At 46.4% G+C, this 14,459-nt stretch overlaps 1 protein-coding gene across 1 annotated transcript in view; it reads right to left on the bottom strand.

The window, feature by feature from the left end:
- The window catches only part of PITRM1 (pitrilysin metallopeptidase 1), a 1,609,076-nt gene that overhangs the window by 1,516,582 nt on the left and 78,035 nt on the right, over nt 1-14,459 (bottom strand). Inside the window, exon 2 of the mRNA XM_069648021.1 lies at nt 3,270-3,369. Within this exon, the coding sequence (XP_069504122.1) occupies nt 3,270-3,369 (100 nt within the window). The remainder of the gene's footprint in view (nt 1-3,269; nt 3,370-14,459) is intronic.

Genomic DNA, 14,459 nt, shown 5'->3' on the forward strand with positions numbered 1-14,459 from the left:
TGATGCAGGTAACTTAGTTTCTGAAAGGGGAATCTGCTAATCAGAATTCATGTCATGAAGGACCATGCATACAAGCCCTGCAGTATCAGTCTCCTGACATCTACAGCAACAACCCTTCAGTGTCACAGGGCAGGTTCAAAGGTCACATCTCGTCTTGACCACTTATGGGGCACCATATCTCTGCAGAGACTGCATTTCACTTCTGCCACTCTGATCCACAATATCACAACTGTAGCTCTATCAGTCTGGTGGCAGGGTAAATTAAGAATAAGCCATTCCTGTGCTTGGTATGGTGACGGCTAAGAGCCCAGAATTATTACAGTCACATCCAATTGCTATCATACAAGCGACATCCCTTTGTGACTAGGTCAGCTATGTGGATTCATGGCTAGCCTGCCTGTCTCCACTTCAGCCAGTGAGACAAAATGCAGGATGCTGCTCTCATTGGATTCTCAAGCCCAGGAGCTCTGCCCAGGCGATCTCCTGGCAACCACATACTTCAAAAGGCCCTTTCGTGTGAGTCTGGCCTTCCTTACTGTGTGCACCTCTTTGAAGCTGCAGGTTTGGGAAGGGGGCGGGGTTAGAGTAGCCACAGGGGACAGTGGGCCATAGGACGGATTCCACCATCTTGCTTTTCTGTGGGGCTCTTTCCTTCCTCTCCTGTACGGAGCATGGCATTCTGGGAATGATGCTAGAAGGCACGGGTCACTTGTTACAGCAGCCGATCCCCTACAGCTTGCTTCAGTCCAATTACGTGTCCTTTACCTTTATAAAGAAGGAGTTTCCCAATCCTCTGGAATTCTGTTGGGAGTGCAGTCCATTCCAAAGCCACAGATGTGAAAACCGGTGCATCCAAGGCAGAAGCCTGTCACGTAACCATCCCAGGGGCTCTGGTGATGATAGCCGTTTGGATTAAGGTCTGCTACTCTGTCAGCAGCACTGGAATCAGGATCCTCACTGGAGGTGAAGAAACTCCAGCAGGTGCCACCCAAGCTCCCTGGACTGGGAGCGAAGAGTAAAAAGGACTCAGCTTATCCCACAGCGGGATTCACAGTGTCCAGAGTAGCCAGCCCACAGCAGCTTGACTCCTATTTCTGCTGCTTCAAACAACCCTCACACTGATTGGAACACGTTTCAAGTCTTCAAGCCACACAGGACCTGTGGTGCCTTTGGCACTCTGAGCCTTATAACTGCTGCTTGCATTCTTGAAACCAGTTCACTGCTGCATCACACTGGTAGCGCTTATTGCCACTTTGGCTTCAACAACAGATCGCCGAAATGGAGGCCTTCAAACCTCTGCATCTTTGAGCACCACATCAAACCATTAGGATCTTCGCATCTCCCTGACCGGGAATTAGAGACAAAGAGCTTGAAGCATTGTGTCATGCGCAGACTCGGCGCAGCAGTACCCATTGTTTCGAACTATTGAACCTACCCTGGTAGACTCAGAACTGCACTGCTTGAACGCTGCATCGAACTGCACACGCCACTGCTCTTAACTCAGCGACCAACTCACTACCTGGATCAATGTGATTTACCACATTTGAACCCGGTTAGGCCTGCAATGCCAGAGCATAGAAGCCTAGTTCAACAGTGTTGAAGCACTCAAGTACCAGAATAAGGCACTGTTGAGAGGCCCAGACACCTCCCCTCCCCCCATGTCCACTTTTGAAAACATAGTGACTGATAAAACCACCCTTTTGCACCTTTTTCTAAAAGAGACATACCCTATTCAAGTGACATTGATGCATATGCCTTGCCTATTCACCTCTGCTTCAGTGCAGAAAATGCCAGACACACGTTCTGCATTTTCTGTCTTTCCACACCAATGAAGGTGTTTTTAGTTCAGTTACATGCACATTGGTTTAACTAAAGTGTATATATTTTGTATAAAGCTTTGATTGGACATTCTTTGATTTTTGAGTCTTTGTACTACTGCTGTTTGGGTTGCTACTGTCATCACATTCGCAACCCTCTTAAGGAGCATAGCCTGCTCTTGGGCCACATTGTCACAAAAGGAGAAAGAGGCAAATCTCTTGACCGTCACGTTTGTTACATTCAAGATTGGAATCACTATTGGTTTATAGTAGTGCGAGATTGAGTAGGCGGTGTAGACACTTTTCATCCCTGTACTCCTACAAAGTAGTGGTCATGTCATCTCGCACACGGAGACAGACGCACTATATTTGGGCATATGCATTTTAAGAGCGTTGATATTATGTACGTATTATTTTAAGTTTCTTATTCAGGTATATGCACTTTAGATCTGAGAACACTGAACGTCCCTGTCGCACTTGAAATGTCTCATTATATCCATTTTATTGTCGCCAGACAAATCATTAAAAGCATGATCTAGAAGCATATGTGTTCTGATCTAATGAGCACAATAGAATTTTAGATATCCATTTTAATGCAAGCCCTGTCACTTTCAGTCTGGTTGTGTTAATGTAGGTGCATTTGCCCACCATAAAGGTCCTTTTTGCTCTGCACCGTTTTGTTCCGTATTCTCCAAAAGTACCAACAACAAAAAAATAAAACACCACCACCCCTCAATCTCCTGGCCAGATCACAATAAAGGCATACACACTTTCGATGCATAAGCACTGTGAATGTATTTGCAGCACCTTAATACTATGTATGCACTTAATTACATTGTGCTAGGGCATTTCACATACTCTAAATGAGTATGCTTCTGTATATATCATAACTGGTTAATCCCCAGACACAGCATTATGTTGCTGCACTTATTTTCGTGAATGCAGTTCTGTTACCTTAGGGTTACATTTGCTGGGTATTTACCACATTAGTCATTCAATAATAAGGCAGCCTCGAGAAAGCGCCAAGGAGGGCGAAACTCCCGTCTGTTGATCCCTCAGAAAGAAGCAGCATTAACATTTTTGTTATGGTAGATGAAAATGAGACCCCAGGAGGCAGGTTTAATCCCAGACTTCGAAATGTTTATATTGACAGCAACATTTGGACAGGAACCTATAAGAAAACACAATCTAAGATGCTATTTCCTTAAATGGGATACTTGGTGCTATACATACAAAATAGATCTTCTAACAAAGCAAATTTACTGCATTTATTATAGGAGCAATTAAAACTGAAGCTTACAAAAACTAAAGCCAAAACGAATTACACAACACAAATATAAAAAAGGGTATACAGAGAAGGACGATGAGGCCGTTGCTACACCGCCTTCTGACTAAAGGTCATTTACAATTGTATTCCATTTCAAAATCAACACATTCTCAAGGAGCACCCACCTGGTTTACTGTGAATCCATGAATTGTTTCTCCTATTTTGTATTCTAATGCACGATCGCTAGCTGAACTGCTTCTCCTCCAGGATGTTTTCCCGATAGTACTGGTAGGGATAGAGAAATAAAATAGTTAAAAACCCACCACGGCCAAGGCCACATTTGTAAAATGTCTGTCTTCCTTAGCAACTTATGTGGGACATTTTTTTTAGACCTAATTTCAGATAGTTTGCTCTCTAGCCAGATCGAATACATACACATCAAAAAGGCTTCTGGCTGCTGCCCCAATTCTTGGGCTTCAATTGGTGCATCCACGTTGCACATATTCCTCCTAAAGTAAGAAGTGCCTGATGTGACGGAGGACTACATGATGAGGGCAAAAATAGGACTGCATCGCAAGTGCAGCTCCCAGAGTACAGGTGGGATGAAAAAAATGGAAATAAACTGTCATGGGAAAATGAAACGGGTGTCCGTGAATTAATGTAACCATACGAGAGGCTGGACAACCCATATAGCTCACAGTCAGAACAGGCAGCTGACTAGCATTGATCAACCCTCGAAAGTATCCTCATTCTCCCCCTCTTGCCCGGAAGCAGAGATCCTAAACCTGGAATATTATAAGAAATGCCACCAGGCCAGGGTGATGACCGCACCTAAGCAAAAGTTCACTGCCACGGATAGCCTTTGGGTGGCAGTATTGTACCAAATATGGTGTGCTTATGGTTCCATGTTTATTTTATGACAACATGCACTAACATGTATTCCGTGATACTATGTAAACATTTTCGGTGAACTGTAAACAAGTACTCTTGGGCATCTTCCTTGTAACCCCTAATCAAGCCTTCTTAAGCTCCGATATAGCGCCTCGATACCTGCGGGCTGTTGTGCGCTCTACAAATTTAAATAAATAAAATAAATGTACCGTTTTACAGAAAGAACTGGTAAATATGTGTCACCAGTCACCATGGGGCGAAAGCATTTCTCTTCGCCCTGTAGGCCTAATAGGAGTTTTAAGAATTGTCGAGGCCTGGTGCCTTCTGGCTACAGATGTAACTAATCCATGGCACAAGTGACAGACCAGGGAGAGGCGCCTGCCAGTCGCAGTATGCAATGGGAGGGTGGCGACAGGAGCACTAGATACACTCATGAGGGTGGCGTCCTCAGAAGCTTCCACTGGCAAAAAGGCAGCTGGAGGTAGTAACAGCATTGGTGCTGCCCACGAGGTGGCAGAAGAGGGGAGAAGGAGCAGTGGTCTAGGTTAGGCACTGATGAACCAGTGCCTGCCCTACCTGTGACTAAGTAGAAACAGACCTTGGACTGATCCTGCCTCTTCATATCTGTTGCAGCTAACATCCCCTTCATCTTCTGATTCGGGGCTTGCCTGCGATTGCGCAATCCGGCCAGTAACATGTGAACCCCCTCAGCGACCAGGGAAAAAAAAAAAAACGAAAAATCACTGTCCACCATAACATAACTAAGATTCTCATTAGGAGTTGGGGTTTTTGCTACCAAAACTCTGTAAACAAAAACAATAACCACATGCCGAGTTCTGGAGTATGACGATGCGTTTGCATTAACGGAAATCCCATGTGGTGAAAATCCAAAAAGGTTATGTATTATCTCATGTAGACTTTCCAAAGAAAGATAGTTACCACAAGTACACACAGAAGCTTTCTGTTGCCAATTTTGAAATTCTCAATCTATTTGAATTCCCCAGCTTTCTTATACCATTGGGCAGAAATGAGTGGGATAGTTTAGAGGTGATCGAAGAGGTACTGGTGCCACCATAACATCATTTTTTCTGAGGGAGAGCTAGAGCGGATGGCAGATGAGATGGACAAAGAGGCAGCCCATCTGGGCACCTCATGAAAAAGGCCAGGAACATGCCTGAAATTGCAATGGCTGGGGGTCGGGGTCAGTGGCGCCCATTTGGTAGAAGCAGGACTATCCCGAGCTGGTGTCGAATGCATTTCAAACTCGAATACAGTTCAACCTCACTGGTTCACATAACATGGCAATGAGACCATTTGTATATATCACAGAAGGACCAGGATGCCTTAGCCAGCCACAGGGTGCACACCAAAGAGACATTCAATAGAATGCATAAGTCCAATTAGATATTCTGCAGACTATTAGCATTCTTCAATTCATCCATTTTATTCACAATAAAATTTATATTCAACAAATTCATTCCAGAAAAGAATCAGACTAGATCTGTGACAATCTATACACGTTTCAGAAGAAATCTATCACCAGGAGAGCATCAAAATCTGCAATATATGGAATCATCCAAAAAGACCTGTGATTAAAGACCATATGGGAGATTTGGCCGAATTTCGGCAGTTCGAAAATACTGAACGGCCAAAAGTTTGACCAAATCCCCCAGTCGGTGGCAGGAGCGTCCCCCCACACCCATTCTCACTATATTGTGAGTGGGTGTTGCAGGGGTGGCCCCCGCAACTGGTCCCAAAAAACAAAAACAAAAAAAGACCAAAAAATAAAAAGAGGAAATGACCCTGCAGCACCGGTTCCAGATCGCGGAAGTCAAAGGCAACAGGCATAGCAGGGACACAGCAAGTCAGCAAGCAGCAAGGTAAGTAGGGGGTGGGGGTGAAGGTGGCCCAAGTCCGAAATGTTCAGCCGAGAAAAGACCAAAGGTTATTTCGGGAAAATTATCTTTGGTCTTTTCTCCTTTCAACATTTCCGCCTCCAGCTTTCAACCCTGATCCCAATATAACACCCATAGAGAACTCATGTGTTCAAACTAATCTCTTTTGGGCCGGGAACATACCTCAGGGGCAACACGTTACTCTTGTAAGAAAGACGATACATAGCAACACCGGTTCCAATCCCGGTCTTGTGCTTAGAAATTGGTCTCCAGTATTAAGCGTGTAATAAAAGAACAATCATCATTTATATTTTAGGTTTGTATAAGCATGCTTAACCCAAGGACATTAGGCGCTGTTTGCGGAAAACAAGGTTGAGAAGAGATGATTAATCAGTTAGTTGAAGAGCCATGTGTTTAATGGTTTCCTGAAGACACTCTAGCAGGGTTCCACATGCAGGGTGAGTGGTAGCAAGTTACAGAACATAGGGGCAGTAACTGGGAAGCTAGAGCCTCTGGCTCTGTTGCGTTTAAATCTGCGAAAGCTGAGGCGGTGGCTGTAGGTAGAGCGCAATGGTCTGGTAGCTGTAGGTTTTAAAAGTGCCTGTGAGAGGTATGACGGAGCAGTGTTTGAGGGGCAGCAGTGAGTGATTAGAACTTTAAATTTGATCCGTTCCCTGATGGCGAGCCAATGAACCTTTATTCTTGCATCAGAGATAGGATAGTGTTTAGAGAGGCCAAGGGCGGCACACAGGGTGTTATTTTGGATGATTTGCAGCAGGAGGTTTCTTTCCCTACTGCCAGACAGGAGAGCGTTACGTTACGTTTTGAGCAGATAATAGATCGGGCAATAGTGAGGAATGGTTGCTGGCGTTTATACATTTGGTGGTGTGAGCTACAGACAAGGCAATAGCGTTGACATGGCTTAACAGGTTAAGGGTGGCGTCAAGGTGGATGCCCAGAATTTTTACTGTAAGTGAGACAGTAAATGGGAGGCCATCGCTCATGAATGCTTGGTAGGTTGGATCAAGTTGGCAAGTCGGGCTTGGGTAGCAACATGCCGGATTTCTGTCTTGTCATTTAAACAGAGTAGGTGGGAGGCCATCCAGAGTTGGATAGTTTCGTAAGTGGTGTTAAGTTTGACAGTATCTTGTTGGTGGTATAAATCAGAACTAAAATGAAAACCCAAACAAAATATGAAGTGAAAAACTGACGGCTTACCAGCTTCAAAATCTTTAAACACATAAAACGGTAATTGAGAAAACCCAGTTTACCATGTGGTCAACCGTTAGTAACAGTCTTACTTTCAGTCACATAGTACCCCACCAGAAGTACATAGTGGGTTTACATCATAGTTTAGTGGCTGGTTTCAAATGCTGCATACTGATCCTCTGATAATCTTGATGTTCAATATAAAAAAAGATCACACATGGATAGAATAATCGAAGTAACATTAAATCAGATGAATATATGCAAATTAATGTAAAATACAAAAATAAAAATAAGTACACCATGATCACTTCTGCATTAATTCATCAAAAAGTGAGAGTCGAACTTTAAATACTCATTCCCATGTGCAACATAGGGGGGCATTTTTGGTCCCATGGATCAGTAAAAATGGCAGTAAAAGTGTCTGTACACATTTACTGCCCCTTTTCCCCCAATCTGGGGGGGTGGGGGAAGATTTTCACAATTTGTCACAGGGAGTAGGGAGGCAGGCTTGGCTTTACTTTACTTGTCCGCCGGAAGTTCCCGACCCACTGACAATATGTCTGCAATCCCAACTACATGCATTTTCATGTTGGCAATGATGCAACAGATTCCTATGGAATCAGACTGAAACTCCCACCTGGTAAAGCAGGCTGATTCCATTGTAATCCATGGTAAATGCCTTTCCCCAATAGTTATTTGTAGGAGGCATTTACTCAAGTGTTAGCCCAATTTCAGTTCAGCAGCCATTTGTAAATGTGTTAAAAGCGTAGCCATGTTTGTTGGCATGGGGAAGCAGCAAGGCACTGTCCAAACCAAGTAGAGTGAGTAGAGAGCATGGGGCTCCAAAATGGAGGGCTAGAGGGATGATACACGTGGCCAATTGAAGTGAAGATGTGAAAGAGCAGATGGTGCTCTCCTGATGACAATGCATTACTTACCGTAAAAGCATTTCTGATGGTTGTATCTGCTTAGATTCACATGCTGTGCATAGGTCCGACATCCAGTGGTCACTGCGGAGTATTGCATTTTGTTTTTCGTAGTCGAAAAGGGGACGTCGACAAGGCGTGTCTGTAACACTATCCCTATAGTGACGTGCGTTGTACCCACAATCCCTCACGCGTCGAGGTCCCTCTGTTTGTATTTTTCTGCCCTGAGGGAGCCTTATAGACGTGAGTGAGTACAGAAAAGAGATATAAAAGGAAGTCTATGTTCCTTCCATCCGAGCGGGGAGGAAGGGTGGGCGCATGTGAATCTAAGCAGATACAACCATCAGAAATGCTTTTACGGTAAGTAATGCATTGTCTTCTGATGTTTGTTAATCTGCTTAGAATCACATGCTGTGCATAGACTAGCGAGCAGTACCCGGAGTTGGCGGTGGGTTATGAGAAGGAACAGTAGAGAAAAGATGTCTTAATACTGCCTGTCCCACCTGGGAGTCAGATCTAGATTGTGCATCTAGACAGTAGTGTTTTGTAAAGGTGTGCACAGAACTCCAGGTAGCCGCTTTGCAGATGGACTCAAGGGGAACATTTGCAATGAATGCTATGGAAGCCCCAGTGCCTCGAGTGGAATGTGCTCTTGGCTTGAAGGGTAGTTCTCTCTTAGCAAGAGTGTAACAGAGAGTGATGCATTGAACAATCCATCTAGATATAGTGGATTTTGAGACCGCATCTCCTTCTCTTCCTGCTGCCACCGAGACAAAGAACTGATTAGTCTTTCTCAGTGGTCTGGTTCTTTCCATGTAGAACATGACAGCTCTGCGTACATCTAGTGTATGCAGACTTTTTTCTCCCGAGCTGGAAGGGTTTTGAAAGAACGTTGGTAGTTCTATAGTTTGGTTTACATGAAATTTCGAGATGAATTTAGGTGCAAACCTTGGGTGTGTGCGTAGAACCACCTTATCTTTGTGAACTGTTACGAAGGGGTCTAGTACAGAAAGAGCCTGTAGTTCACTTACTCTCCTAATGGAGGTGATAGCTATTAGGAAAGCAGTTTTAAGGGTGATATCTTTAAGAGTTGCCTTGTGCATGGGTTCGAAGGGAGGGCCCATGAGTCTGGAAAGTACCACATTTAAGTCCCATCCGGGAGCTGGGTTAGCTATCGGAGGGTGTATCCTCTTTACCCCCTCCATGAAGGCTTTGATAACTGGTATCTTCCACCACGACACTTTAAGTTGGGAAGTGGTGTATGCAGAAAGTGCCGCTAGGTGGACTTTAATGGAATTGAACACTAAACCTGAATCCAGTAAATGGGTCAAGTATAGAATAATGTCAGTAGGAGAGCAGTCAACTGGGTTGATGCTAGTACCTCTACACCAGATAACGAATCTTTTCCATTTGCTAGAATAGCAGTGTCGAGTATTAGGTTTTCTGGCTTCCCTGAGGATGTCCATACATCTCTGTGGGAGTTGTAAATGTCCAAATTCTATGATCTCAGGAGCCAGGCTGCTAAGTTCATGGTCTGAGGGCATGGATGCAGAGTCCTGCCCTTGTCTTGTGACAGCATGTTGTACGGGCAGGGAAGTTTCATTGGGGGAGATAGGGACATCTCCATCAAGTGAGCGAACCATGGCTGCCGGGCCCACATTGGGGCCACTAGTATCATGGTAACCTGCTCCTGGTGCATCTTGTGCACCACTTTGTTGAGAAGGGGAGTCGGGGGAAAGGCGTAAACAAATTTCCCTGACCATTGAATCGACAGACCGTTCCCCTTGGACTGGTTCTGGGGGTACCTGGAGGCGTAACTTTGGCATTGTGAGTTCTCCAGGGTTGCGAACAGGTCTATCTCCGGGAATCCCCATTGCGTGAAGACGTCTAAGACGATGTCTTCGTGCAATTGCCATTCGTACTCTTCGGGCAGGGGGAAGTCTCTGCTGAGTTTGTCTGCTAGCAGATTGAGTTCCCCTGGTACATGTTGTGATAGTAGGAACATGTTGTGTTTGAGAGCCCACTTCCATATATTCTGGGACAGCTTGGACAGTCCTGGAGAGTGAGTGCCCCCTTGCTTGTTGAGGTAGTACATGGCTGTGGTGCTGTCTGTGAGGACCATCACTGTCTTTCCTTGTAAGTGTTCCTGAAAGGCTTTCAGTGCTTTGAACACTGCTAGTAGTTCCAGCAGGTTTATATGCTTGGATGCTAAACTCGGAGTCCACACTCCGTGTGCCGTCTGATGGGATAGGTGAGCCCCCCATCCTGTAAGGGATGCGTCTGTGGTTAGAGTGGCTTCCACTGCGGGTGTGGCAAAAGTTTTCCCTAATAACAGGTTTTCTTTTGTCCACCACCGTAGCGAGAGAACCAAGGCCTGCGAGACCACCACTAGATCGTCCCATTGTCCGCTGGCCTGACACCACTGGCTGTAGAGCCACTCTTGCATTGGGCGCATGCGCAGGCGCGCGTGAGGTACCAAATAAATACATGACGCCATCATCCCTAGCAAGCGCATTGCTTTGCGTACCGTCACCTCTCGGCCTGCTACATAATGGGGAATTTGAAACAGCATGTTTTGGACCCTCTCGTTGGAGGGGAATACGAGGCCGTCCTTTGTTCGAATTAGAGCCCCTAGGAATTGTTTGGTTTGGCTGGGGTCTAAGCTGGACTTCTTTTCGTTGATGGAGAAGCCCAGTTGGGACAAAAGGTCTACGGTCTTTTGGGTATTGGAGAAGCATGTTTCGTAAGAATCCCCTGTTATGAGCCAGTCGTCGAGGTAAGGGTATACCGGGATGGATAATCTGCGCAGGTGGGCCGCTGCCACTGCCAGTACTTTCGTGAATACCCTTGGTGCAGAAGCTATCCCGAAGGGTAGTACTCTGAACTGGTAGTGTTTGTCCTCTATTTTGAACCTGAGGTATTTTCTGTGCGATGTCAACATTAAAATATGAAAGTATGCATCTTTCATGTCCAGTGTTGTCATGTAATCCCCTTGTGATAACAGTGGGATTACCTCCTGTAAGGTCACCATACGAAATTTTTGGGGTTTGACAAATATGTTCGCTGGGCGCAGATCTAATACAGGGCGCATGGTTAAGTACTTTTTGGGTACAAGGAAGTACACTGAATAAATACCTTCTGTTACCTGTGATAGGGGGACGGGCTCTATAGCTTCTTTCTTCAGTAGTTCTTCCACCTCTTGAAGAAGAATGGAGAGGTGTTGCGGTGTCATGCGCCGGTTCCGTGGGGGTTTGTACTTCGGGGAACCGTTGAACTCGATGCAGTATCCGTGGGCTATGGTGGATAATACCCAACGGTCTGACGTGATTCCCTCCCATGCTGAAAGGAACGATGTTAGCCGGCCCCCGACCGGTGATGCATGGGAGGGGACCCGAATTTTCGGGTCATTTGCTGGTATTGGGCGTGGAACCTCTGGGGCTGGAGCCACGACCTCTTCCTTTGCCACGGCATTGGCCTCTTTGACTGAACTGGGTGTTACCCTGGTTAGTGGGCCAGTTGGAGCCAGAGTAATATTGTTGTTGTTGGTTCTGCTGCTGTCTTTGGCCACGAAAGGAGCGTTTATTACCATAGCCTCGCCTGTTAGGGGGCCTAGAAATTTGATCCAGAGTCTTGATGGTATCAAACTCTTTTTTAGCATGTTCTAGGGCCTCATCTACTGCTTTCCCAAACAGATGCGTCTGTTCAATGGGTTTATTTATGAGGGAGGCTTGGGTTTCGGGCTTAAAACCTGAATTGCGTAGCCAAACGTGGCGCTTGAGAAGTATTCCCTGCACTAGGGAGCGGCCAGCCGTCTCTGCGGCATCTAGGGAGTTTTTAACGATGCCCTGGTTTACCAGTGTGCCCTCTGATATTATAGCTAGCAGGCGAGAACGCAGAGGTTCAGGTGCTTCCTCTGCTTCGCTGCGCAGCTTGTTCCACTGTGCATCTGCGTAGCTAGCTAAAAGTGAGTTGTTATTAGCAATTCTAGTAGAGAAGGCGGCGGAGGTCGTGATTCTCTTCCCCAGTGCGTAGAGTTTTTTGCCTTCTTTGTCTGGAGGTGCTTCACTAGTGGATAGTGGCACCCCTGCTCTTTTCCTTGTGTTGGTAACCACAAGGGAGTCCGGAATAGAGTGTCCTCTGATGTATAAAGGGTCAGAGGATGAAGGGCTGAAGAGCTTTTCTATTCTAGGGTTGACCCCTCTTACTAAAGCTGGGTTAGTAAGGGAAGGAGAAATTCTTCTTTTAATAGAAGCCATGAGTGGAATAGATTGGCTAACAGGGGCTTTTTCTTTGATGACTTTTTCTACAAAGTCAATGTCTGGAAGCGTTTCCCCTGTATCAATCTCAAAATGCGCTGCTGCCTTGCGCAATAGTGCATTGAGGGAAGGTTGGTCATCTATGGGAGAGGAGTTCCCATGTGAATCCTTGAGAGGAGAAGGGAGAAAGGCCTCAGGGTCTGAATGTACTGATGGGGATTGCCAAGGCTGCACTGACGGTGAATGCCAGGGCTGCGAGGTAGCTGTATCCTCTTCAAACCCTGTAGCAGTGGTGTAAGGATCTTCTTCGAACCCCTCTTCCTCAAGTTCTACCTCTTCTTCTCCACCCAAACACTCCTCATCTTCTTGGAGGTATTGCTCCTCCTCAGTGAGGTCAACCAGCCTAGGAATCTTGACTCTAGGGTCATCCTGTGGCCATTCTCTTTGTCTTTTGTGAGTGGGTGGGTCTTGGTTTCCTAGAAACCTTTCCATTTTCTCCATGCAAGAATGGAGTCTTTCAAGGGTCTCATGGGGCACCCCTGAATAGTCTAGAGGGGGGAAATTAGTGTTTTCGCCTTCGAATCGTTTCGAACGCTCCCACAACGTCGACGAGAGGTTCCCGTCTCCTTCTGAAAAGCCTTCAGGTAGTTCGGAAGCGTCCTTTGGAGAAAGGGGCAGTTCCTGGCTACTTTTGTGTTTTTTCGACGCGGTATTCGACGTTAGTTTCGTCGTCCGCGTACGTTTCTCCTCGGCGACAATTCTCGCTAGGCTCTCGGCCACGATTTTGTCCGTCGAGGGCTCTGGTGTCGACGTTGTGTGTGTTGCGCGTTGTACCTCGACGGTCGCTCTATGGAGCGTTGCGTCGGATGTTTTTGGGGTAGCGCCCGTGTTAGATGGAAGCCCAATCGCTGGACGCGGCTGCGTTTGCGGGTGGGGCTTGTGACCTTTACGGTCTGCAGTAGACGCCGGAGTGCCCTGCGTCCCCTTCGGCGCTGATGGATCCTTCGTTCTCGACGAAGAAGAGCCGTGGGTAGTGTGTTTAGCCTTATGGGGACGGACGACGAGGGTAGTGTGTTTAGCCTTATGGGGACGGACGACGAGGAGCGGGAGCGCTCCTTCTGGGGGTTCATGACTTCCGTAACGGACGTCGAGTTATCGCACTCCTCGTCACTTTCAGTAACAGCGGCAGCGGGTGAGGAAACTGACTTCGACATCGCGTAGTCCGCCCACCTCTTAACCCTACGTTCTTTAAGAGTCCTGGGTTTTAAGAGCTTGCAGGCTGCGCAGCTGTTCTCTATGTGATCGAGGGGTAAGCAACGATTACAGAGCTTGTGCTTATCTTTCCAAGTATATTTGCCCCTGCAGCGTGGGCAAAACTTAAATGGTGTCCTCTCCATAGCTGAGGCAATAATAGCTGGCGATAACAACCCCAAGGGAAAGAAAAGGGAAAAAGAAAGACATTCTCAAAGAGAAGAGACAAAGTTCTAACCCCCACTCTCCCTACTGTAAGTTGGCCGTCGAGGCCAGGCCACGTGTTCGGCAGCGCCGAAGGATCTCCTCCGCTCTTCCTCTCCGTCGAAAATCAGTTCGGCGGAGAAACAGCTTCACAGCTAACGTCGAGGGGGAGGGATCGTTATCAGTATATTAAGTTATGACAAAAGGACCGAGGTCCGTGTTAAGTATAGCAATGTCTCTCTAGGAGCTCCGCGAAAGGCGACCAGAAACTGGGCGGAAAAAAACAATCTGAGGGACCTCGACGCGTGAGGGATTGTGGGTACAACGCACGTCACTATAGGGATAGTGTTACAGACACGCCTTGTCGACGTCCCCTTTTCGACTACGAAAAACAAAATGCAATACTCCGCAGTGACCACTGGATGTCGGACCTATGCACAGCATGTGATTCTAAGCAGATTAACAAACATCAGAAAAAAGGTTACAGACTGGTAACAATTTTGCTGATGTAATAGACTAACAAACAAGGCGTAGTCCAAGGAAAAACAGTAAGAGATCCTTTTTAGTTTTTTCGTCATTAGGTGGCTCTGAAGCGTCACCTACAAGCGGAGACTATTGAATTAGAGTATAGCTAAAGAAAAATGGCCTATGGAGGAGGGATACAAAGCTTGTAGGCGTTTGGTTACTTACCCACCCATTGACTGCCAATTGCCACGCCAAACCCTGTGGCCCCTTCCGCCCAC

This window comes from Ambystoma mexicanum, chromosome 2q, assembly GCF_040938575.1.
Source record: "Ambystoma mexicanum isolate Mex_15411 chromosome 2q, UKY_AmexF1_1, whole genome shotgun sequence".
NCBI lineage: Eukaryota > Metazoa > Chordata > Amphibia > Caudata > Ambystomatidae > Ambystoma > Ambystoma mexicanum.